The sequence below is a fragment of the Cupressus sempervirens genome, chromosome 5, assembly GCF_028749045.1.
Source record: "Cupressus sempervirens isolate cs-2001-9-10 chromosome 5, ASM2874904v1, whole genome shotgun sequence".
In the NCBI taxonomy this organism is placed as follows: Eukaryota; Viridiplantae; Streptophyta; class Pinopsida; order Cupressales; family Cupressaceae; genus Cupressus; species Cupressus sempervirens.
Genome location: NC_143122.1, coordinates 182,132,084 through 182,159,122, shown reverse-complemented (window position 1 = coordinate 182,159,122; position 27,039 = coordinate 182,132,084). Strand labels below are relative to the sequence as shown.

Here is a 27,039-nt window from a genome sequence, read left to right as displayed (position 1 = left end):
ACTAGTATTTTTCCCTATTCCTCTCTCCCCTTATCCGTCCACATCAAATTGAAGTATTAAATTAGTTTCTAGTTTGTACTGAAATGAGTGCGCAATTTCTGATCTACTTCCTTAAGACGGACGCTCAGCGTAAAACGACTGGCCCACCCACAACGCCAAATGCGGAAATCCCTTTTCTCTTTGGGATCAATGTGATTAAAGTTTTGGTCTCCTTCAGTCTGTGTTCCCGTTTCTTTTGTGGAATAGATTTCTCTGTGTAAGTCTGTGATGGAACAAGTATTTCCACCATATCATGTTTTTATAAATCACAGGGGACCTGATGTCAAGAAAACTCTTGCAAGTCTCCTCTATCACCGCCTGGAATTGCACGGATTGAGGGTCTTTCTTGACAAACATGAATTACAAGCGGGAGATTCCTTAACCCCTGCAATTAAATCTGCCATTTCTAGTGCCTCTGTTCAGATTGCTATTTTCTCCAAAACATATGCAGAATCCGCTTGGTGTCTGAATGAGCTGTTATGGATGTTTGATTCTCGTGTCCCTAGTAAGATCATCCCAATATTCTATGACATTCAACCTTCAGATCTTCGCCACGTGGAGAATGGAGCATATGCCTCCGCCTTTCAGAAGCATAGAGACAAGGCCGGCAGAGTTACCAAACAACAAGTTGATCGCTGGATAAGCGCTCTCAATGAAGCCTCTCACAAATCTGGCGTGGTTCACAGTACAGAGACTGAGTAAGTATTTGTTAATCCTTTGGTAGAGTTATTTGCATCATGAGATTCTTGTTCATAACAAGTTGTAGAATTGTTTCAGTGATCTAGGAGAGCTTTTGGAAAAAATTGTGGAGACTGTATTAAAAGAGGTGAGAAGGGAAGAAGTAGTGTATGTGGATAAATACCCAGAGGGACTTCGTGAAGCGGCAGAGGATTTCGAAAGGTGGCTTTTCTATCAAAGACAAATAGTGAAGGTTGTGGGTATTGTCGGACTTGGTGGATCAGGAAAGTCAACTCTGACAGGTCATCTCTACAACTCCAGGCGTTCTCAATTCTCGAGACGTTGTTTCTTGTCAGATGTGAGCAAACGCAATTTACTCTCCCTGTTGCGTACCTTGGTTAGGGATCTCCTCTGTGATCCAAAATCTTGTTTCGAGGACACGCGTAGAGGAAAGAGCATGCTTCAAGATCGTCTACGAGGGGAAGATGTTTTGATTGTTTTTGAAGACATAGAAAACACAGAACAAATGGAGAATCTGTTATTTGTGAAAGATGTTGTTGGAAATGGGAGTCTGATTTTGTTGACTTCTAGAGACCAATCTTTGTTCCTGAAGTATAATATACAAATTTATAATATCAAATTGCTCAAGGCAAAAGATGCTAAAAAGCTATTCCTTTGGCACGCCTTCGGCAGCTCTGAACCAGTAGACAATTTGCAAGCCATGGTTGAAGAGTTGGTTGGAATGTGTAGTGGTTTTCCTTTGGCTTTGAAAGTTTTAGCAGGGAAGCTCCAAAATGAACGGGATCCAAGGAAATGGAAAAAGCAAGTGGAAAGCCTTCGTGAGCATCTGCCGAGTAACTTATTAGATCGGATAGTGAAGAGTAGCTATGAATCTCTTGAAATGAGAGAGAGAGAGGCATTTTTAGACATTGCCCACTTCTTAAATGGAGAAGACGAAGATACGGTGAAGAGAGTTTTGGATGGATTGAATGGTAGCGGCTCTCACTGCCTTCAGAGCCTCCGTCAAAAATTCCTCGTGGAGTCTGAAAGTGCGGACATGTTTCCGCCAATAAAAAGTGTAAGAATTACTCGCAATCCTTATATGGGTTTTGATCATCTATACTTTTCTCTGGAAATGTAATCTATTGCCCTAATTGATTGTCAGGTTGATTTCGTAAGTTGGAAGATAGGGATTTCGAGCAGAGCGAAAACAAGTTTCAAAAGAATAAGAATGCACGATTTAGTGAGGGACTTCGCAGTACAAATCGGTAGACAGGAATCATCCCTTCGCCTTTGCCATAGAAAGGAAAGAGCGACCCCCCGACAAATTTCTAATGTAAGTTCTTATTTTAATCATAAATCTTATCTGGTCGAGCTTGAGTCCTTTTGTCTTTTTGTTTGGAATGTAAGTTTTGGGTTGCGATATACAAAGATTCACTGCATTCGAGACAAAAAGCTAGACGAGAGTTCTTGTTCTAATTTTCCTTATTAAAATTAAATTGATTATCTCGTATTGAAAATTTTAATATTTTTATATCTATTTATTCTATATTTTCTAATTATACAAATTCATATATATCTTCAACATATGTTTAAATCTACAATCTAATTCTTAAATAAATAATATCTAAGACATCATATTTTCTTTCCTATTATCTTGGCAAAAATATTAAAATACAAAAATCGAAGCATTAATCAAAGAGTCTTAGAAATCCTCCAAATTAATTATCCTTATGATGAGATTAAGAAAATATTTTTTAACTTATCCCCATTACAATTAGGGATGCTGTCATTGTAAACGAAAGTGAGAAACCTTAAATCCCCAAAGAAAATTAGGAACACACAAATTAATATTGAAGAGAAATACACAAAAATGCAAAATCAACTACAGGTGGCTCATGTAACAATAAAAACAACGGCATTGTCCCTCCATCGACAAGCAAGGCAATTACTACCACTAGAAATTCTAATCACTAGGCATCAAGCATTTCTAATCCAAAATCACCTACCAATACTCATATTTCAATCTCTAAGTACAAAATATTATCGTTTCTAAATCTTGTTCCGCTCCAAGCTTTGCTTTGCTTTAGTTCCCTAGTTTTTATAAGAGGCAATTGATCCATTTATTTGTACTCTCTAGTGTCCCTTTCTAATAGATGTTTCTATGTGGCATTGCCAAACTCTGATTGAGATGCAGGGAAACCAACAAAAGCATATAAATTTTTTAAAACTGGAATCGATCAATCCATAATTGACTAATAAAAGTGGAAATTTTCTAGGCGCTTTCATAAAAGAGAAGATAGTAGTAGATTAAAAAATACAAATTCATTCATATGCATTCCTTTATCTATAATTCATTGAATTACGATACTATTGTTTCTAAATTCAATTGTATGAGATTCAGTAATTCATCATAAATAAAAATATCTAAACAAAATAAGAAAAAGCATTCTCCATTACCGTCTTCCATATGATTCCTACTGTAAATTAATAAGGCTCAAACAATACAAACAAGTCCAACAACCATTATCATAAATTAGGTTTGAACTTTTTATAGGGTTTTTATCTGAGAGGAAGTTAAAAAAATCAACTTCCTCGTCATCCTGTGATGGAAGTGTTTCAAAATCACTCCTTAATTAGTTGTAAACTACATAAAAGTTTGTCCTTTGGTAACAATTTTTTAGTCTGCCAATTGTGAACTTTGGATTAGTATCTTAACCCTCCACCAAAGGCGTACTGACCTCCAACACAACCATGCTTTAACCCTAGTATAAAATTTACTTGAGATGCTTCTCTTTTGAAATAATTTTTTCCTATATTCAATTGTTTAAGCAAGGGCTTAGTGGTGTGCCTTGTGCATAGAAGGGATGTTGTCCTATTAAGTGTAATGTTGATTTATGAAAAGAACAAAGTGACAAAAATGAAATAAATTTAATTATTAGTCCAACATCCAAATTTTTTACTCAACTTCTATGCTTCTAATAAATATCAGGTGAAGGAACAAAAGAGGAGAAGAGAAAACTATGCAATTATGCAAAAAAAAATCCAAATAAGTAAAATATATCAAACAAAATTCCCTTTGAAATGAAACTTGGAACATAGAATAATGAAAAGTTCTTAGAACCTACTCATGGGAAATATATAAGTAATTGACACTCTAAAGCATCTCAAAAAAGGTATCTGAAATAATTACAAGCTTTAGGAGTAAAAAAGCATAATTCTAATGGCATATTGGGTATGCTATAGTTAATTGTTAACAACAAGGGGAAGGAAGAAACAAATGATTTGTACCTACACTTGTAGCATAGATTTGGAATGAACTCATCTAAATTTTCTAACATGATACCTGCCCACATATGTTGCCCTTGTAAATGCATGCATCAAGACGAACTACCCTGGTAGGTGGCACTATAGGATCTATCAAGTAACAAAGAAAAAGTTTTATAAATAAAGAAATGAAACACTTCAGCAAGAAAAATATTGCAGTTGTCAACTATATCCATTGTGTCCTTGATTTACCTCTCTAATCATACACCTGCAAAAATAATGTTAACTAGAATTGTAAATTATTAACAATTACATGTCCAAATGCATACCTTTGAACTCTGAAAAAGTTGGATTGTATGAGGGAAAAAATGAGCACAATGTTTGAAGCATTACAATTTTAAAAATCTATAATTTTTGTGCATGCAAGCCAAATGTGGAAGCATGAAGAGGATGTAGGGAAATTTGGAAGCATGTAGAGGTTGCACGTGATCACTACTATAGAAATTACATTCAAGAATATTACATCCAACCAATCACAAAATAGAAATAATAGAATGAAAATTCAATAAATGATCAAAACTATAAGTTAAAAGCTTTAGCCTAGTTTTCAAGGAAAGACTAATTGATTGTTAAATTTCTATAAGTATAATAGTTAGATTGATTGTAGTAGTTAAATATTGACTACTTCTTTATAGGATTTCAAAATTTTAATGCTTCAAAGGTGATAGTATTATAAGAGTCAATTGATTTGTGATGAACAACCTCCATATTTTCTTACTTTTCTTTATCTTGAGGACCAATCTCTTAATATATGACTATAATTATAGTTATTTGGTCACTTATTATTTTCTAAATCCTTTTCCACACCAATATAATCAAGTTGATTACACTCCAAATTATTGTGGGGTGTCTACATGTATGTATGTATGTATGTATGTATGTATGTATGTATGTATATATATATATATATTATACATACATACATACATATACATACGTACATACATATATCTATCTATCTATCTATATTTATATATGTATGTATATATGTATGTATGTATGTGTGGTTGCACATGCACGTGCACACACAAACACATACACACGTGCGCGCGCGCGCGCGCGCGCGTGTGTGTGTGTGTGTGTGTGTGTGTGTGTGTGTGTTTGTGTGAGAGAGAGAGAGAGAGAGAGCACAAACATGCATACATATACGCACACGCGCACACACATGTATTTATAGAAGCACATGCACTCATGCACACGTTTGCACACATGTATGTATAGAAGCACATGCACTCATGCACACGTGTGCACACACACATCTTTAAAAAGTGTTATGAGAGCTAGTTGATCCTAGAAATGTAAGAAGCTCAAAATCAACATTAGAACTTTTAATAGGATTTATAGTCGTAAGGTCTCTTCTATAAATGAAAAAATAATTAGTTATAGGTATATGAGAGAAATATGTATGATTCCTTACTTAGTTTTGAGATGAGTGGATTTGATATTAACAATGTGAAGGCATAGTTTGCATTGAAAGAATCTAAATCAATGAAGGCTATAAATTTTGATGAGGAAAAATTTGATGAGATTGAAGTTAGCCTTGTCAAAAAGACAACAAAAGGAACCAAAAAGTACAAAGCTAAGTTTATCTTCAAACATTTCATATGTTTCTAGATATGTCATTATGCTTATAGATGCCCTAATATAGTTATGCATTATGAGAATAAGGAGAACAAGTAAAAGATGAAATAAGAAGACTTATTTTTCTATTTAGAAGATTTTATCACTTTTTATGATGAGTATAATTATGAAGGTGATGAGTATAATTATTAAGATGATGAATTATTATTACAAAAATAATGAATGATTTTTCAAGTTATAAAGGAAGAAAATTATTTTCCATATTATGGTGGACATGTAAAAGAAAAACCTCAAAAGATAATGCTAAAGTTGAAGATAAGTGGTGAATTGTTTTCATGCTAGAAAGGATAGCTATATTATTGATACTAGATACATTTTAAATCATATAACCAATGAAAAAATTAAGTTTTAAAAGCTTAAGAAATAGGATGGAGGTTTAGAGATTATCAAAATACTAAGATTGTTGTAATATGATTAATTATTATTGATGGAAAGAATAATACTAACAAATTTTATTATTTTAAAGGCTCAAGGCATTATCTTCTAAGTGTTAGTCAAATGTATAGAAATGTGCACAATTAGGTTTTTAGAATCATTGCTACTAAATTTGAGAAAATTTATACAAATTATTGTTTCCTCTAGAAATAATACAAATAAAAATATCTATCAATGAAATATTGTTAGTGCAAGACAATGTGTAAAAATTAGTGAAAACTAGTTATGACACTAGATGACATGTCACAATAGTTTTTATAACATGGTAAGGATTTGTTTAGTTCAAGAAATGAGGTATCTATAGAAATGTTTATAATGCTATTTTTAAAGATTATCAAGTTAAAAATAAAACAAGGAGAAGTTTTAACTTTAGAGAAAAATCTTCTATAAAGCTATTAGAATTACTATTCATTGACCTTTATAGTCCAAGCTGATCCAGTCAAGTTCAGAGAGTTCCCAAAATGATGCATTCAATCTTGTTGCAAAAAAAACTTTTTCAACATAAATAACAATATAAACCACTAATAACATAATTTAATAAGGAAACATTAACTTCAATTATGATCAAGTTGGCCTACAAATGTAGATTAGAATTTTTGGGTATAATCCTTCTTACATTTGAAGCATGTATGCATGTTTATTTACAAAATTTGATACTACCCTTAAAGATGTCTCATCTTATTTTACCACTACATATATCTTACCCTCTTTTACCACTACTAGAATAAATACCCTACTCATATATAAAATAACAAACCACAAGTTGGCATATTCATTCATCAATCTTCAAGATAACAAAAATATGTTACAAGAAAATAGGTGAGGACCCAAATCCATAAAAACAACCCAAAATAGATATAATAAGCCATGAAAATGTGATTTAGAGAGTCATCCAATCATATAAAAATACATAACAATACATCATTAAGTATCAAGTGTCATAAATCTTTAGCACAAGTCACAACTTTCCACCTTGACCATTAGAACAAGAAAGCTAGTAAAGGAATAGATCAAACTTAAGATAAATTTATCCAAAAACATCAAAAGAAGCTAGAAATCTAGACATAGGATCTTCATGATGCCTAGAACAACCATACGGGCAATCACATCCTAAAACAATAGGAAAAATATCCAAATGAATACTAAATATCCAAAAAGAAAAGAAATATCTTGAGGAGATGCAAGAATGGAAATGACCCAAGGATTCTCCCACATCAAAATAAAAACAAGAATCCAAAAACATGATAGGTAATTCATTGTTTTAAAGTATTTTTTCTCTATAATAACTTGAGATTACTTCTTAAATAAAATATTAGTGTTTCTAAAAAAGTTTAGTATACTGAGTACTATGGATGAGAATGAGATAGATAGAAGAATAAAATGATTAAAGAAAGATGATTTACTTGTAATGATTGTAATATCTTTTTTGATAATTATTAAAATAAAGTGGCACATGTCTACCCTTACAACATCAAAGTAGAATATACAACAAGTTCCCCTCTCCTCTGCAACTCTACTCGCTAATGGTGGTTAATGGTGGTAACTATGTGAGAAAATTTGGCCCCTCCTGCTCAAGAGGTCTGCCCAAACTTATGGTTGGTCATGTCAAATGGGAAAGACCTGAAGAATGGGGGTACCTTGGGTGGAGGGGTGTTGACAATCCTAGATTCATTAGATCTGCCAAGGATCCAACTTTTTTGCAATCTTCTAGGCCTAGGAATCCTACGCTAGATCTAGGCCCACGAATGACCCTATATTGAGCTAGAAATACATGTTGGTGGGCAATAATGTGTCTAGACTCACCCCTGAGATCATCCCACTGTCCTATACGAGGACTCTAGCCTAAAGATATCCTTGCTAGATGTGGTTGTGTATAATTTCTCCAATACCTTTTCACTAAGCCTCGTTGGAAGGTTCCTAGGTTAAATATACCTACCATAGAGATGGTTAAGAAATGGGCCTCTAATAGGTGGAAGCTTAAAGGATCAGTCAAAGTTGATGTCATGATGGGAACAATGTTTCTATTTAGGTTCACAAATGACAATGATAGGAACTAGGTTTTGGTGGGCTTCTAGAAGTTGGGGGAAAACATATTGGTCATAGCCAAATGGAAGCTTAGTTTCAACCCTAGTGCTAACCTACAAAGAATGGCCCTAGTTTGAATTTATCTCCTAGGTTTTCCTTTGGAATTATGGAAAGAGAAGGTCTTCCAATGGATCAGGTATTCTTTCAGGCACTTCATCAAGGTGATATCAGTTACTCAAGGTCCTTAAGTACTATTTGAAGTTTTAAATAGTAAGACACTTATTGTTATACTTATCTTGTTGTTGCTTAGTCTCTACTGTAAAAAACAATTATCGTTCCAAATATAGCATGCTTTGTTGAATATAAAATGTAAAACATATAAAGCATTCAACACAGATTTGACAATAGGATTTTTATGTGGAAACTCAATTTGGGAAAAACCACCAACAATATGTCACCACTTTTTCACTCTTTTGAAGTGAGCTCTATTAGGAGCCAACCCTATTAAAGGTTACAATACACATTGTTAAATGTAATCTAGTTAGAGGATTTAATCATCCTATTAGGAGTGGCCTTAATAGAGGACTTTGATCATTCCATTTAGAATGTCACCTTTTGAAAGGATTTACAGAGACTATTAATTCTTTCAAACGATTGGTAGGTCAACCTCTATTAAAAGGATTTCAATACAAATTGTTTACAATGATTAGAAAGAAAATAGTAGGTATTATTATGTATGCTTACAACTCACTTTGCAAGTTTAGATCTATGTTTGGTTTAGCTATTGATCTACTAATAAGCTCTCCACTTTCATCTTTGTTCTTGATTTGCTTGGCAAAACTTCAAGCAATCATTCTTCCCCCTTCAACAATAGTTAAGACTTCTTGCTCATGATTCACTTATCACTGTCAACAACATTTGCATAAGCAATCTCTTTTATCTTCACATTCATTCTCACACTTTTGTGTCTCTAATCTACCTTGCTTTGTATGTCTCTCTTGACGTAGACACTTGCACGTATACATTATTTGGCTCTACACCTCTTTAAATGAGAAATTATTACTTTACCATTTTCTACAATCACCATAGATCTTAGAGTTTTTAATCAAGTTCAACATGATTCATTGTATCTATCCATCTTCTTGATCATCTTCTAGAAAAATCTCTGGAATCCGTTGGTTAGGTCTTTGCCTAATCCTCACCTTGAATTCAATGATCCAACTCATCAATCTTATCTTCAACATAGTTTACATCTCCTAAGAAATCAATTGAGTCGACGGGGAATCATGATTTCCTCAAATTCATCTTCAATAGTGTTAGTCAGAAATCGCTAGGTTCGGACACTCGATCATCACTAAACTCTTGGGCATTGTAAAACTTTTTGGCTCAGTATCAATTAGCTTTATTAGTCAATAATAATGCTTGGTCAACACTAGAATTTCTCAACACTAACGGTTGCTCAGTTGACACTAGCATCACTTGGCATTCCTTTTCCATTTACTCTATTTCTCATCTTGGCTTAACTATCTTGACATAAACAATCACTTTGGTTTATCAAGGTCTATCTAATGAAATATACATTGTAGCTTTCTTTTCATAACTCAACCTTTCCTCTAGGTGCTATTTTTATGAGAAATTTTGCAAACCCTCTTCATCAATCAAATAGATATGATATTTATATTAGGTAGCAATATATCTCATCAATAGATTTGACATCAACGACAAAACAACAATTATTCCAATTGTAAGTTTCCAACAATATCCCAGTTTGGAATTAATGGCAGCATCTCTATATTCCAACAATCTCTACATCTCAATATTAGCAATATCTCAATGTATCAAATGTATCTCACTTGGTTACCATACAATCCAAAAGGATTTCTCCCTCTTTAATATATCAATGTGCCTTGAAAGCTAAGCAAATATTGACAAAGAAGCATGAACAAAGACAAAGAGGTAGAGGTGGTAGATTCTAGAGAGGCAGAGGTAGATCTTATGGTGAAAGTGTCAGATCTAACAATTTTGTGCAAGATAAAGGAAAATCTAAATGGAAGAATGATGACAAAGGCAAGACAAAGTGGAAAGGTGGTAATTCTTACCAAGGAGGTACTAGTTCTTACCAAGGAAGAGGTAATTCTTATTCTAGAGGTGGTTTTCATGGTAATTGTTTCAAATGTGGTAAAGAGGGACAGATATTTTGAGTCTAGATCTTTTGAAAGTGCGCAAGGTAATAGAAATGTTGTGACTCAAGGAGATGACGAGGGTTCACCAACTGGACCTAAGGCTGGAGAAAATCTGATGTTGAGAATAACCTTGTGTAATAAAGGAAGTGATGAGGAACCTATTTCAAGGAGAAGTCATTTCAAGACAAGATGTAAGATGGTTGGAAAATGTTGCAAGATAATCATTAATAGTGGAAGTTCTACAAGTTTGGCATCAGAAGAGTTGGTTAAAAATTTGCAATTATAGAGGTTAAAAAATCTCCAACCCTATCATGTTTCATGGATCAAAGATGAGCATAAGATATTGGTAAGTGAGCAATGACTTGTGAAGTTCAAGATTGGACATTACTTTGATGAAGTTTTGTGTGATATTATGCCTATGGATTGTTGCCATATTTTGTTGGGTAGACATTGGCAATATGATAGATATGCTATAAATGATGGAAGATCGAATCAATATACTCTTTGGGTGAATGGGAAGAAATAAATATCGTTGCCTTTGATTGAAAGTCTAGATGAGGTTAATTGTACTACTGTGAAAATTTGTATGGCTAATGGGAAACAATTTGAAAAGGAAATGAAAAAGAATTAAATCTATTTTTCTATAATTCAAAGGAAACCAAGTTGTGTCAATAGTAACTAAGTGCCAAAAAATAGTGTTAGCTGAGTACTAGTCAGTGGTTACCGAGTGACAACTAATAGTATTGATCGAGTACCAAAAGAAATTGTAGAAAATGCTGAAGGAGTATACAGAGATTGTTGCTAAGGATATACCTAATGGTTTACCTCCAATAATAAGTATAAGTCATTGTATGGATCTGATTCCATGAGCTAGTTTTCCAAATAAAGTACCGTATAGATTGACACCTACAAAGAATGAAGAACTTAACAAACAAGTGCATGAGTTGTTGCAGAAAGGCTTGATTAGAGAAAACTTGAGTCCATGTGTTGTACCTATTGTATTAACACCTAAAAAGAATGGAGAATGGAGAACGTGTATTGATTCCAGAGCTATTAACAAGATCATAGTGAAATATAGATTCCTATGTTGGGATGGATGATATAATGGATTGTTTAAGTGGAGAAAAGTATTTTACCAAGATTGATTTGAAGAGTGGCTATCATAATATAAAAATTAGAGAAGGTGATGAATGGAAGACTACTTTTAAGACAAAAGATGGTTTGTATGAAGGGTTGGTTATGCCTTTTGGTTTGACTAATGTACCTAGTACTTTTATGAAATTGATGAATGAAGTTCTGAAAAGATTCTTGGGTAAGTTTGTGATTGTTTATTTGGATGATATTTTGATATTCAGTAAGACTAAGGAAGAACATCTTGAGCATATTAGACAAGTATTGCAAAGATTGAAAGAGAAGTTGCTGATTAATTTGAAAAAGTGTTCTTTTATGAAAGAAGAGATTGTATATTTGGGATTTTTAATTTCATCTAATGGTTTGAAGATGGATCTTGAGAAGTTTAAAACAATTTTGGAATGGCCTACACCTGAGAATGTGGGTGAGGTAAGATCATTTCATGGTTTGGCTAGTTTTTATAGAAAGTTTATACGGAATTTCAGTCTTGTTTGTAATGCTATGACTGAGACAATGAGAGGAAATAAAAGGGATTTAAAGTGGACAAATGGAGCTAATAAGATTTTTAAGACTTTGAAACAAAAGGTTGCTAAGTTTCCTATTTTAGCTTTGCTTGATTTCAATAAGGTATTTCAAGCTGAATGTGATGCAAGTGGTAGTACAATAGGAGTTGTATTGAGTCAAGAAGGAAAACCTATTGTTTTCTTTAGTGAGAAGTTGAATGATGCTAGAAGGAAGTATTCTATGTATGATCAAGAATTCTATTCTATTGTTCAAGCCTTAAAGAAGTGGAGACATTATTTGATTCCTAAGGAGTTTCTGTTGTATATTGATCATAAAGCTTTATAGTACTTGGGAAGTCCACATAAATTGAATCAGAGACATATGAAGTGGGTTGAGTATTTGCAAAAATTTACATTTGTAATTAAGCACAAAAGTGGAGTTACTAACAAAGTTGTTGATGCATTGAGTAGAAGATGTTCTTTGTTGACTGAAATGAAGGTTGAAGTTCTAGGTTTTGATGAAATGAAAGAGTTGTACGATGCTTATCCTAATTTGTCTGAGGCGTGGAGAGAGTGCAGAGCACCAAATTTAATAGATCACATAAGTAAATATGATGAATATTTCATTCAAGAAGGCATGTTACTCAAAGGTATTCAGTTGTATGTCCCTAGAAGTTCTATGAGAGTTAATTTGATCAAGAAGAAGCATAGTGGGGGATTAGCTGGACGTTTTGGAATTGATAAAACATTAAGTTTGTTGAAGAAGAAGTATTATTGGCCATAAATGTATAAGGATGTTTAGAAATTTTTGAAGAGTTGTGGAGTTTTTCAAGTTGCAAAAGGAGTAAGTCAAAATATTGGTTTGTATACACCTATTACTATTCCTGAGAAACCTTGGAGTGACATCAGTATGGATTTTGTTCTTGGATTGCCTAAAATAGTGAAGGGGTATGATTCTATAGTGTTTGTGGTGGATGGATTTTCTAAAATGGCTCATTTCATACCATGTAAGAATATATTAGATGATGAGCATGTTGCTGAACTTTTCTTTAAAGAGATTGTGAGATTGCATGGATTACCAAAAAGCATTATTTCTGACAGAAATCGTAAGTTTGTTAGTTATTTTTGGAAGACTTTGTAGAAAAAGATGGGTACTGAGTTGAAGTTTAGTTCTATATTCCATCCACAAATAGATGGACAAATAGAGGTTGTGAATAGAAGCTTGGGTAATTTGTTAAGATATTTAGTAGGAGACAAGCCAAGTAATTGGGAAATGGTATTAGCAAAACTAAATTTGTGTATAATAATTCTGTGAATAGGAGTATAGGGAAGACACCTTTTGAGATTTTTAATGGAATGCAGCCTAGAGGAGTATTAGATTTGAGGGATGTTGTTGGTGAAGAAAAGAGAAGCACTACAGGAGAAGAATTTGTTGATTTTATGGAATCCTTTCATAAGGAAGTGAAGTTGAGGTTAGAACAAAGTAATAACAAGTATAAGGAGAATGTTGATAAGTCTAGAAGACCTCATGTTTTTTAAATTGGTGATAAGGTGATGGTTCATTCAAAGAAAGGAAGATTTCCTATTGGAACATACAGTATGTGGAAGATGAAGAAGTTTGGACCTTGTAAAATCTTGAAGAAGTTTGATAGTGGCAATAACTATGAAGTTGAGTTACCTAATGACAAGGATATATATCCTATATTCAATGTTGTTGATCTATATAAGTATCATGAGACAAATGATGAAGTTGGTGTACCTGATGATTATCCTAAGAAACAGATTGAAGAAGTTGAACAGATATTGAATCAGAGAATTGGCAAGAGTACAAGAGGAAAAGTTTACTATGAATATTTGGTGAAGTGGAAGAATAGACAAGTTGAAGATGCTACATGGATTTCTCAATCTAAGTTGGATGCAACTCAGGTTGTGACACTTGAATGATTCAGGACAATCTTTTCTCCAACTTTGGTTGTCTAATGCAAGAGCATCCTAGGTTTCTTTGTAATCCTACAATTTTGTTCTTTCTACTTTGGTTATTGAGTCATTCTTGTGGATGCTGAGTTCTTTTGGTTGCTAAGCGATTTCTTTAGTTACCAAGTTCCTTTAGTTTTCAAATGATTTCTTCAATTGTCAAGTTCCTTTGGTTGTTGATTGATTTCTTTAGTTCTTGAGTTCCTTTGGTTGTTGAGTGAGTTTCTTTGGCTGTTGAGTGACTTTTGGTTGCCAAGTCCTCCATGGTTGCTCAGTGTTGGAGGATGTCGAGTTTGTAGTTACTATTGAGTGATTCCTTTGGATGTCGAGTTTATAGTGGATGTCGAGTGCCAATTTTGAAAAAGCTTTCATTTGTCGAGTAATTTGTGTTTGGTTCTAGTTTGGGTCAACTTTGCTTGCATTTAATTTTGGTATAGGTAGTTAATATCTAATGTGAGCCAACTTGTGGTTACACATGTAAGATTTTATTAATTGGTATTTGCATCAAGCTGACTTGTGGCCCCTCTTGTTCTAGAATCTTTTGTAAGCCATTTTGGCAAGTATTTATAGAGGTCTAGGATTGAGTTTTAGGTAGTTTTTTGCAAGAGAAGTAGCAGAGAGAAGGAGACTTAGATGATTGGAATGCAAACTTTCTAGATTTTATTGTTTCTGGTTGTAACCTAGAAGGCCTTACAGCTAGGCATGTATGTTGATCAAGTCGATGAATCAATAAGAAATATTTTGTTCTCTCCCTCCTTGGTGTTGTTCTTATGTGTTGTTTCCGCTATTTTAATTCTTGCAAGGTGCATTGGATAGTTACACCCACCTTTGGCCCTAGTTTCCTATTCCTCCCTTGCATCACATACTTAGCTTCAACTAATTATTGAGAAATACAATTTTTTTTCTTGCTTGTCCATGACACCAATCTCTTTCCTAGAAAGAACACATCTCCACTATATTTTTTCTGTTGTCAATATTTGTTGCCCAATATGAGTCAATGAATACCTTTAGTTCAAATTTATCACTTCTCTTGTAATATAATCTATATTTTTATGTACCTTTTAGATATCTCAATATCTTTTTTACAACCATCATGTGATTCTCTTAAGGATTTTCTAAAAATCTAGCAACTATCCCAATGATAAAGCAACATCTAATCTATTATGAATAATATATTGAAAATTTCCAATCATGGATCTATATAAGGTTTGGTTCACATTAGAAGATTCATAATTCTTAGATAGCTTATGTCCTATTGACATAGGGGTGCTCACTAGACTTGAATATTTCATTCCAAAAGTATGTAGTATCTCCTTGATGTATTTGGATTGTGTAATGAAAATACCAAACTTCATTTGACATACTTTTAATCCAACAAAGAATTTGATCTCACCAAACATATACATTTCAAATTCCTTCTTCATTTCATCAACAAATGATTTTCATAATGCTTCTCTTCCTCCAAATATAGTATCATCAATAAATATTTTAGATAATAGTACTTCATTATTCTTACCATTCTTCAAATGTAGATTTTTGTTATCATTTGTCCTATCAAACCAATCTTTGTGAAATAATTATGCAATATTTCATGCCATGCTCTTGGGGCTTGTTTCAATCCATACAGGGATTTGTTTAGTTTACATACCATATTCTTCTTGTCTAGATCTATGAATCCTTCTGGTTGATCAATGTATACTTCTTCCTCTAGTATATAATTTAAAAATGTAGATTTGAGACCCATATGATATACTTTGAAATTCTTGTAGGATGAATATACAAGTAGAGTTATGACTCCTTCAAGTCTTGCCACAAGAGAAAAACTTTCTCCATAATAAACTCCTTCTTCTTGAGCATAACTCTTGCATGCCAGACTTGCCTTGTTTCTTGTTAATTCTCCATTCTCGTTGAGTTTTTTTCCTAAAAACCCACTTTTTCCCAATGACTTTTTTTTTCTTTGGGTCTTGGCACCAAAGTCCAAGTATTGTTCTTCTCAATATTTTCAATTTCCTCGTTCATTGCCTAAATCCAATCTCCATTCTCCAAAGCATCCTTTATTGTTTTGGGTTCAAATTCACAAAGTAAGAATGTGTCATCTTTGAGTCTATTTCTTGTCATAACACTTGATTCAACATCACTGATGATTTCTTTAGGTTTGTGATATGTTTTCTGACATATCTTGCTAGCATAAGTGGTTTTCTTATTTTTTCTTCTACAAGTTCATCTTGAAAATTAATCTTAAGCTCATTTGCTCATCCTTGTTTAGGTTCTGGTCTAGTTTTTTCTTGCTTGGCACTTGCAATCTGATGGTCAACATTACCTATCTATGACTCACCATCTTTAGTCTGTTGCTTGGCACCCACTCTTTGTTGCTTGACAATTTATTGCTCTGTAACATTTCCTAATGGCTGAGAGATTACAGCTTGGATTTCTTGTTCATTAGCAATGCTTGGAGAATCATCATCCACATAGATGAATGTACATATTGTAGTCTTCAGGTTCTTCTTTGCATGAAGTGTCACTTTTTTCTGCAAAGTCGTCAATTTTCACATTCACACTTTCCACAACTTTGTTAGTGTTAGAGTTCAAACACTTATAAGCTTTCCTCTTAGTGGAATATCCTAGGAATATGCCTTCCTCACTTTTTGCATCAAATTTTCCACTTCTATTAAATATTTAAGTATATAGCATCTACTTTCAATTATGAAATATTTCACATTAGGAGCATATCCATAACACAGTTCAAAAGGTGTAGCATTTGTACCTTTCTTGACTTATACTCTATTTAGGGTATAAACAATAGTACTAAAAGCTTCTCTCTAATATTTCTTTGATAAAATATTCTCCATCATTCATGTCCTTGTGCGGTCCATTATTGATGTGTTCCTTCTTTCAACTATTCCATTCTAAGGAGGGGTCATTGGTGCTGACATCTGTCTTTTAATTCCTCTGTCATTGCAGAATGTATTGAACTCATTGGAAATGAATTCACCACCTCTATTAGATCTCAAGCACTTCAAACTCTTCCCTATTTCTTTTTCAACTCTATCTAAATACCACTTGAATAATTGAAAAGCATTAGATTTAGCTTTAAGAAATATCATAGTCATCACCCTAGAGTAATCATCAACAAATAGAATGAAATACTTATCTCCACAGTAACTTTGAACATCAATGGGTCCACATAGGTTAGTATAAACCAATTCCAAAATATCATTAGTAGTGTATGTTTTTCTCTTAAAACTAGACTTGGTCATTTTTCCTTGTTGACATCAAGTTTACCCATGGCATTATCAAGCTTCTTTAGTTTAGGCAATCCTCCTACTTTCATCATCTTACTAATATTCACCAAATTATCAAAATTTACATGGCACAACCTCTTGTTCCATAACCAAGAATCTTCTTGTTGTGTAAACAAACATGTCTCATTTGGTAAATCTAGATAGAACAAGTTACCTCTTATCTGTTCACCACTTCCAACTAGCTTACCATCAACAACACATGTCTTCACTTTCCTGTTGTGAAACTCAACTGTGTAACTTGATTTTTTCAACTATGAAACACTCAAAAAATTATAGTTAAGTCCTTCAACCTAGTAGACATTGTCACATTTTATCAAGTATCAGTCAGTTGAATAGTTCCTTTACCTTTTACAACACATAGAATATCAAAATGTTACTAAATTTTACACATCCACCTTTGTATGGACCAATGTCCTCAAATTTCTCTTTATCACTAGTCATATGATTTGAACATCCACTATTAATTATTTTTGTTTACATATGAAATCAATGCAATTTTCTCATCTTCATTAGAATCTTCTTTCATAGCAACATTGATTACTTCATCATCATTACTTTCATATTCACTATTAGCTTCTTCTTAAGAAATGTAACAAGATTCCTTACCTCTTTCATCCTTGTTTCTCTTGAAGTCTTGATCATCTATTCTTCCTTTTTTACTTGCTCTCCTTTCTTTCATCCTTATCCTCTCTGTCATGACACCTAGTAGTTCAATATGACCTACTTTGTTGCATGAAAAATAGATGATGGGTAGTTTACCTTTGTATTTACATTTTCCCCTTCTAAATCTTTTTGCAATAAGGGCTTCAAGTTCATCAATCTCATCATCAAAACTATCACTTTCACTCTATACATATTTTCCTTTATTTTTGCTAAGAGCCAATTGTGACTTAAAAGCAAATTCAATAGTAGCAGGTGTGTAGTTATCAAAGTTAGACATTTCAAAAGTAGTAAGTCTACCAGTTACACCTTCCTAGGTCAAAGCGTTACCTGGTGTGCATCTCAGTTCTTGGATTGTAGACACTCTAATGACATAAATAGGTCTTTAGTTTTTCCCACATTTTCTTTGCACTTTTACATTCTTTTAGGTCATCAAACTTGAAATAGCTTAAGGCTAAGGAAATCTCCAACATTGCTTGATTGTGTTCATGCTTCTGCTTTAGTTGATCAATTATCAGAGTAGTGGTCACCTTTACATACTCATTATCCACAAAGTTGATAGCAGTGTCATTGATATTGGATATGTGCAACCTCATCAAGGTTTTCCATGCAGGAAAGTTCTATTTGTTCAGCTTGGGTACATCTCTCTTATGAGTCATGATCTTTAGCTTTAAGTAACTTCAAACTTTTCTTTGTAAGCACTGAGATTTGATACCAATTTTTAGAAATGTTAAGAATAAATGAGAGGGGGGGTGAATCAATTACTCAAGGTTCTTAAGTACCATTTGAACTTTTAAACAATAAAACACTTATTGTTATGCTTATCCTGTTGGTGCTCAGTCTCTACTATAAACAAAATTTACTATTCCAAATATAACATGCTTTGTTGAATATAAAATGTACAACATATAAAGCATTCTACATAGATTTGACACCAGGATTTTTACATGGAAACCCAATTTGGGAAAAACTAGCAATATGTCACCACTTTTTCACTCTTTTGAAGTAAGTTCTATTAGGAGTCAACCTTGTTAAAGGTTACAATACACATTGTTAAATATGACCTAGTAAGAGGATTTAATCACCCTATTAGGAGTGGCCTTGTCAGAGGACTCTAATCATTCTATTTAGAATGTCACCTTGTGAAAGGATTTACATAGACTGTCAAGTCTTTCAAATGACTATTAGGTCAACCTTTCTTAAAAGGATTTCAATACAAATTGTTTACAATTATTAGAAAGAAAATAGTAGGTGTTGATCTATGTGATTACAACTCACTTTGTAAGTTCAAATCTCTATTCAATTTAGGTGTTGATTCATTGATAATCTCTCCATTGTCATCTCTGTTCTTGATTCACTTGGAAATCCTTAAAGTAATCAGTTTTCCCCCTTCAAAAAAACTTAAGCCTTCTTTCTTAGATTTCACTTATCACTACCAGAAACATTCGCATAAGAAATCTCTTTTAGCTTCACATTCACTCTCACACTTGTGTGTCTCTGACCCACCTTTTTCTATATGCCTCTATTCACATACGCACTTGCACATATACATTATTCAACTTTGAACCTCTTTAAATAGGCACTTATTACTTTCTTATTTTCCACAATCACTATAGATCTTATGGTTTTCAATTAGGTTCAACACAATTCATTGTATCTATCCATCTTCTTGATCCTCTTCTAGAAACTTCTCTAGAATTTGTCTATTAGGTCTTTACCTAATCCTCACCTTGAATTTAATGATCCAACTCATCAATCTTATCTTCAACATGGTTTACATCTCCCAAGAAATCAACTGAGTTGGATGGGAATCATGATTTTCTCGAATTCATCTTCAATAGTGTTACTAAGAAATCACTAAGTTCTTGCAGTCGGTAATCACTAAACACTCGAGCGCTATAAAACTTTTTGGCTCGGCATCAACTAGCTTGCTTGGTCAATACTAATGCTCAATCAACACTAGATTTTCTCAACACTAACTATGGCTCAAGTGACACTAGCATCACTTGACACTCCTTTGCCATTTACTCTATTGCTTGGCTTAGCTTAACTTTCTTGACATAGACAATCACTTTGGTTTATCGAAGTCTATCTAATCAAATGTCCATTGTAGCTTCCTTTTCATAACTCAACCTTTCCTCTAGGTGCAATATGGCACATCAATAGATTTTACATCAATGAAAAAACAACAATTATTCCAATTGTATGTTCCCAACATGAAGGTATATTCCTTAACTACTTTATTAAAAGAAAAATTAACTAAAATTACAATGAGAGAGTGAGTAAGTATATCAAATCTCCTTAGTAAATGAGATTAGATATAGATCAATGTTTTTAAAATATTATATGAGACTCATACTAGATTGGATATGAAGTATGTAGTTTATCTTTCAACTAGAATCAAACAAGATTCTAGAGAAAAGTATGTTTCTATTGTTAAAAAAAAAATAGATACTTCACAGACATTGAAGACTATGAATTATGGAATCTGTAGAAATATCACTTTACTTTGAATGTGTATATTGATGCAAATTGGATAAGCTGTGTGGATGACATGAAAAGTGAAAGTGGGATTGCATTTCTCCTTGAACCCTAGTTGGTTTCTTAGTCAATTAAGAAATATAACTCAATATCTTTTAATTCCTTAAAAGTTTAAAATATTATTGTACCATCTTGTTGCACATGGTTATTATAAATTAAACAAATATTGAGGATATTGGAGTACTATTTATCGACCTTATTTCTATGTTGTGTGACAAAATTAGTTTAATAAATATTTCAAATAATCTAGTATTGCATTTAAGGAAAAACAATTTCAATCTAGCACCACTTTGTATTATAGAAATTACTAAAAAAATGAGGTCACGTGAATATGTGTCTAAAAAGAATAGATTGTTCACATTTATATCAAGGCTCTAAGGGTGCTTTTCAAGATCTGTAAAAGAATTTGGAGTTATTGCACCTCCTTTTTCAGAGCTAGATACATGTAGAGATGTAATAGTCTAGTAGATTCCTTGCACAATCTTAATTTGGACTATTGGTGTCTAGGCTTCCTCTTATAGAGAGCTAAGAATAGTTGTGGGTTCATGTGTATTCTTTAGCAGGATTTGAGTAGAATGAGAAGGCACCTTTGATGCTTACATGTGTACCATTAATGTCAAAGGAAGATAGAATTAGGTGTAAAATACTTATTATTGGGAAACAAAGAGGCGTGTGATTTTTTTTATTGTTAATATGTTTTGGGTGTTAGCTTTTGTAGGTTTGAGTAGAATTGGATGATGGATGAGTTATTCATATTTTAATTTATATGAACATGTTTATGTTATTATTAGTTATTACTATTTTTTTTAATTTTCTTATATTATATGTGTGCTACTATTGAAAGTTATGCTTCTCACTTCTTCTATAGTACAATTTTATTTCATACAATTCAAATATACTATTGAGTGGAGTTTAGAGGTATTTGATTTAGAATTGTGGGCTTCAAATAATAATTCAAAGGAAATGGTTTTCACCAATATGAGACAACATTTGATCGAGTTTCCTATAAGAAATGCATGCTTTACATTTCTTTGCTAGTTGGTTTCTAATGTCGTAGTCTTGGCATTGTATTTAAAATATTATCTATCTATTTAGCTTAGATGATAGATTTTTATTTTATTTTTGTTGAGGTGTGTGTTCAATGTTTCATGATGTCTACTCTAAGTTTGGCTCACTTTGGATGCTTACACTTTCACCTAAAAAGATGTCGTGAATGTATATTAAAGAGTAACATATAAGTAGTATTATTAAGTCCTAGTTCCAATGTGATGCAATGGATTTTCCATTATTTTCTACTATGGGAATGCTTAAATACCAATCTAGTTTGAATTATGTTCAATTAAGATGTTCAAGCAATCTTGGAAGATTTCAAAAGTGTAAGGATGTTATTGATGAAAAATGAATTGTTGAGGGAACTTTTATGATGAGGATTTATGAAGAGAAATTGTTTCCATGTATGCATAGATATTTAAGTATGAAGTGTTGTTAACCTGCACTGTGAACTTTCATGTGTTAGCTACTAGAAGTAGTGAGTGAAAAATATCTTAAAATCTTTCAATCGAGTTGTAGAGGTGAACCAACAGTTGATCATTTCTCTTTTATTCATCTTAATTTAGATGACTAATATTCATAAATTGATGTTGATGCTTTTGTGTGATAAGTTCAATATAAGAGGAATTCGTACAGATGTCCTAGATCTCCTAATAGGGAGCAAATTCCCTTGCAAAGATTCATTATGGTTGCTATCATTTTTGCAAAGTCAAAATATATGTGGATTAATACTTCTAGTGATTCAAAACTCTACTCTTAGACTAATGTTGTCTAGGCTTCCTCTTAGACGGAGCTAAGAATAGTTATGGGTTCATGTGTATTCTTTATGGGGGTTTGAGGAGAATGAGAAGGTGCAATTGAGTGTTACATTTACCATTAATTTCAAAGGAAGATAGACTTAGGTGTAAAAGGGTTATTATTGGAAAATAATGAGGTATGAGAAAGTTTCTATTGTTAATATATTTTTATCAATAAAAAAGGTGATATGTTTCATAGGTTTTAGTAGAATTAGAAGATGGATGGGTTATTGATGTTTTCATTTCTATGAACATGTTTATGTTTTTATTAGTGATTAAGTTTAACATGTGATCTTGTGTTTCAAATGTGTAATAGAATTGAAAGTTGAAAGTTATGCTCCTCACTTATTTTATATTACAAATTTATTTCACACAATTGAAATATGTTGTTGAGTAGTGTTTAGAGGTATTTGATTTAGGATTTTGGGCTTCAGGTCACAATTCAAAGGAATTAGTTGGTACCAATATGAAATAATGTTTGATTGAGTTTACTATGAGAGAAACATACTTTACGTCTCTTTGATAGTTGGTTTCTGATATCATAGTTTTGGCTTTATGTTTATAATATTATTTCTTTGTTTAGTTTAGATGATACAATATTTTGTGCTTTTGAGGTGCGTGTTCAATGTTTCATGATGTCTATTCTAAGATTGGCTCACTTTGGATGCTTACACTTCTACTTAAAATGATGGCATGAATGTATATTGAAGAGTAACATACAAGTAGTATTTTTTGTTGGTCCTAGTTAAGATGCGATGCAGCCCATTTTCCATTCGTTTCCACTACGAGAATGCTTAAATACCAATCTAGTTTGGATTATGTCCAGTTAAGATGTTCAAATGAGCTTGGAAGATTTCACAAGTGTAGGATGGTTATAAATAAAAGATGAATTGTTGAGGGAATTTACGATGAGGATTTACAACTTGAAAGACTCTGTGGCTGCATAGATATGACTAAGTATGAACTATTGTGACATGCACTGTGAGAGTAAGTATGAACTATTGTGACATGCTCTGTGAACTTTCATGTGTTAGCTACTAGAAGTAGTGAGGGGAAGATATCTTAATATCTTTCAATCAAGTAGAAGAGGTGAAACAGCAGTTGATTATTTCTCTTTTATTCAGCTTCATTTGGAAACAGCAGTTGATTATTTCTCTTTTATTCAGCTTCATTCGGAAGACAAATTCTCTATTAGTGAGTCTATTTCCATGTACATGTTTTTAATTTTAATTTTTAAATTGCCTTAACCAATGTCACCCTTATAAATATTTATATAATTGAATTAGTCGTTTCCATAATGCTTCTCTTAACATAGGTTTTCACAATATGTAATCTGTATTATAGTTCTTGACTTTTACATATTCCTTTCATGTATACTTTATTCATTTATAACATATTAAAATAAGATTTTGTGGATCTCATTCACCAAGATATTTATAAGTTTAATGGATAACTGATTCAGTTCACCATCTCCATCTGAGTTGTCTTTTGCAAACTTATAAAGCATTTGTTTCCAAAGTATTTTTAACAATATATATATTCATAAATTAATGTTTTACTAAGTTGATGCTTCTGTGTGATAAGTTCAATGTAAGAGGAATTCGTACAGATGTCCCTGATCCCCTAATAGGGAGCACATTCCCCTGCAAAGATTCATTCTGGTGGCTATCATATTCGCAAAGTCAAAATATATGCGGATTAAAACTTCTGGCGATTGAAAACTCTACTCTTGAGCGACTTAGTAGTGTGTCCGGAGACTTAATATGGTTCCGCCTGCATCAATCCAAGGGCACTTCAACTCCTTCAATTCCTTCTACTCTCTTCCTCACAAACGTAAGAGTGTTGGAAGTTCATGGTGTCACCCTTCCAGATTTCTGCAAATTGTGGTACGATCGTGAGGTATGGACATCCTTAATTCCTCGACCCAGCTTTTCAACTTCACCAGAGTTTTTCCTATTCTGTAAGTGTAAATAGTAAATACTAGTAAATCTTTGCAGCCTCCTTCGCATCTGCGTGAGTTGAAAGTCACCTGCCCACTCGTGGCTAATTCTTCAACAGCTGGTTTCCCAAAAATAGTGTTTTCAGCCTCAAAGCCATCATATTCTTTGCGACATCATATTCCTTCAACTTCTGGGCAGTGGTTTCAGGCGTGGTTAGAAATGCTGGATTTCAAGGGTTTGGGCAAGATTGTTTTGCAAAATATTGCGGGCCTGAAAACACTCCCAATCAGTTTCAAAGAAACAAGAAACTTGAGACATGTAGATCTTTGTGGTTGTAGCGATTTGAAGGTTTTGCCAGATTCTTTTACTGAAGAATTATCTCAACTTCAATATTTAGCAGTGAGAGATTGCAGGAAGCTCGTCCTCCCAACTCTGGGGAAAATATCCACACTGAAGTACCTCGACTGTGAGGGTTGCTCCATGCTTAAAAAATTGCCCAGAGGAACGGAGGCTCAAAAGTCGTTAAAGTATTTAAATGTGCTCCGTACTAAACTCACGGAATTGCCTCGCGATTTCCAACAGCTGGAAAATCTGGAAGAATTGCATATTGGGAGCCCATATTTGAGAGAGATTGGTAGGTTACCAGGCAGTTTGATAACCCTGAACCTCCTCAACTGTTCAAGTTTAAGAACAATGGCGGACCTCGCTACTCTGGTGGGACTTAAACTTCTTCAAATAAGTGGACGTGTTAAACTGAAAACACTTAATCTGGATGGTCTCAAGTCAATAGAGGTACTTAAGGCCGACAACTGTTCGAAATTGCAGAGCATTCAGGGCCGGCTGAACCAGTTGCAAAAGTTGTCTTATCTTCAGATCTCGCTTGCTAGTTTGCCCAGATCTAATTGCGCTGAGATTTTGGTGAGTCGCAGATGTCAAAACTTATTCATTAATTCTAAAACAGATTTATTTGCCTTTCATAAGTATACAGAATGAATTGATTGATGAGCTTGACGAGCTTTATAATGAATGGTTCATAAGACACAGTATTTGATGAAAGGTTTTGCAAATGGGGTTTCAAGAAGAGTGGGTTAATTATTAAGGGTATTCTGCAGTTAAGCGCACTTAAGTTGGAGTAGTACTGGAATGGGTGGCCTCCTAGAAAGTCCCAGCACTTCACATCTATGAGCATCTGCATGAGTTTTCGAGCCAAACTTATTGACTCATGTTTCATGAGTAGTGATTCACATGAATCCATCTCTCATTAGAATAAATGGAACACTTAGCACTCGTTGGATTTAGATGATGCTCACAAAGGTGAAGCACGGAGACTTCTCAGGGGCTCACCCATCTCAATACTACTCCAGCTTGAATGCGCTCAACTACTGAGTACCCTCCATGGTTAACCCCCTCAGCCACACACTAAGTAAGAAATTAAGTTTGGAAAAATAAGTAAACTTTGACTAATTAACACTTTTAGGCTAGGATTCAAACCTTAATGTGTGATGTTTAAGCCCCTCATGAAAAATGGGTCAATAAGTTTGAATCAAGTACTATACATTAAATCTTGATAGCAATATCACCATAAACCTTATAATACTTATTTTGTTTGGCACTCAACCAATTTTGCAGACTTGTGCTCCCAGCATATCAACAGCTGTCCTTCCTGGATCATCTATGTACATGAAGACAGTAGATGAAATGGTAGGTTCATGCTATTTACTCCTGCATTTGCATATCTATTGAATGGAATTGGATAAAATTGACTGGAATGTTTCCTTTAAATGTACACAGGACGAAGTTGCTGGCAGATTCGAGGGTGTTAAAGTGCGGAGGATATTAAAGAGTGCTGAGTTGGAGGGTTATGAGAAGCCCAAAGGTGCCATTTTTCTATGCCTAATGACGCATCCGTATTGCAACATTGAAGTGACATTTTTTGGGCATGTTTACGCCATCCAGTCCTCTGCATTTAACTATCCTGTACATATACTCATGTGGACCCAAGATTCAGAAGTCTTCAAAGAGTTTGGATCCTCTAGCGATAAGGCACAAGATCTTAACTGGTTTAAAACATCAATTAAAAAAGGGTGGATAGTAGAAGCCCAAGATTCACAGGTTTGTAAGCACCTCATAAGCTTTCTCTTTCATGAGGGCTATGTATGAGCAACAAAATAGATTTTATCCGTTGTATGAAAGATGAGGCGAAGGGAACAATTGAAGGGAGACGCACTTTAAAATGTTTGAAGCATTGTGTTAAAAACAATTATTTCTAACTTCTCTTCATTTCTTTAAACCTTATCAAGACATTCAATAGACATGGATAAAGATGTTACATTCGATTTTAGAAGTCTGTTTGATTCAACAATATAAAACTTATGTCAAATCTTTAAGGATTAACCCATGTGTTTGACATAATTCTTTTATTATAGTATTTTACAATTTAGAATATGTGATTTGCAGAATTCTTAGAATATGAGTTCTTTCAAATAGTACGTATAAAATATGATTTTAAAATATATATATTAATTTAATATAATAAAGAGTGTATTATAAAAAAAACAAGTTTAAAATAGGTAAATGTAAGAAGAGGAACAAATCAACTTACGAAAATTAAATAGATTAGTTAGAGACAAAATATCATGATTGAGAAGATTATTTTTTTTCTAAGAGTACAAGCACATGTTCTTCTATAATGATATTAAACATTGAAAAAAGAGACATTTTATCAAAAAAAATCAGCCAAAGCCCACACTTAGCATAATCTTATATAAAGCCTACGATTGCTGCTATGTTTCTCCATGAAGACTTTAGAAAGA

General features: G+C 33.3%; 1 protein-coding gene across 1 annotated transcript; it reads left to right on the top strand.

The window, feature by feature from the left end:
• The first annotated feature begins 251 nt into the window (after nt 1–251).
• LOC149555018 (TMV resistance protein N-like) lies at nt 252–26,386 on the top strand. Its single transcript, XM_089829140.1, has 8 exons — nt 252–737; nt 817–1,795; nt 1,883–2,053; nt 21,478–21,492; nt 23,871–24,185; nt 24,284–25,144; nt 25,856–25,927; nt 26,018–26,386. Exons 1-8 carry the CDS (start codon nt 268–270, stop codon nt 26,384–26,386), a joined length of 3,252 nt encoding a protein of 1,083 aa, XP_089685266.1. The 5' UTR covers nt 252–267.
• The last annotated feature ends 653 nt before the right edge of the window (nt 26,387–27,039 follow it).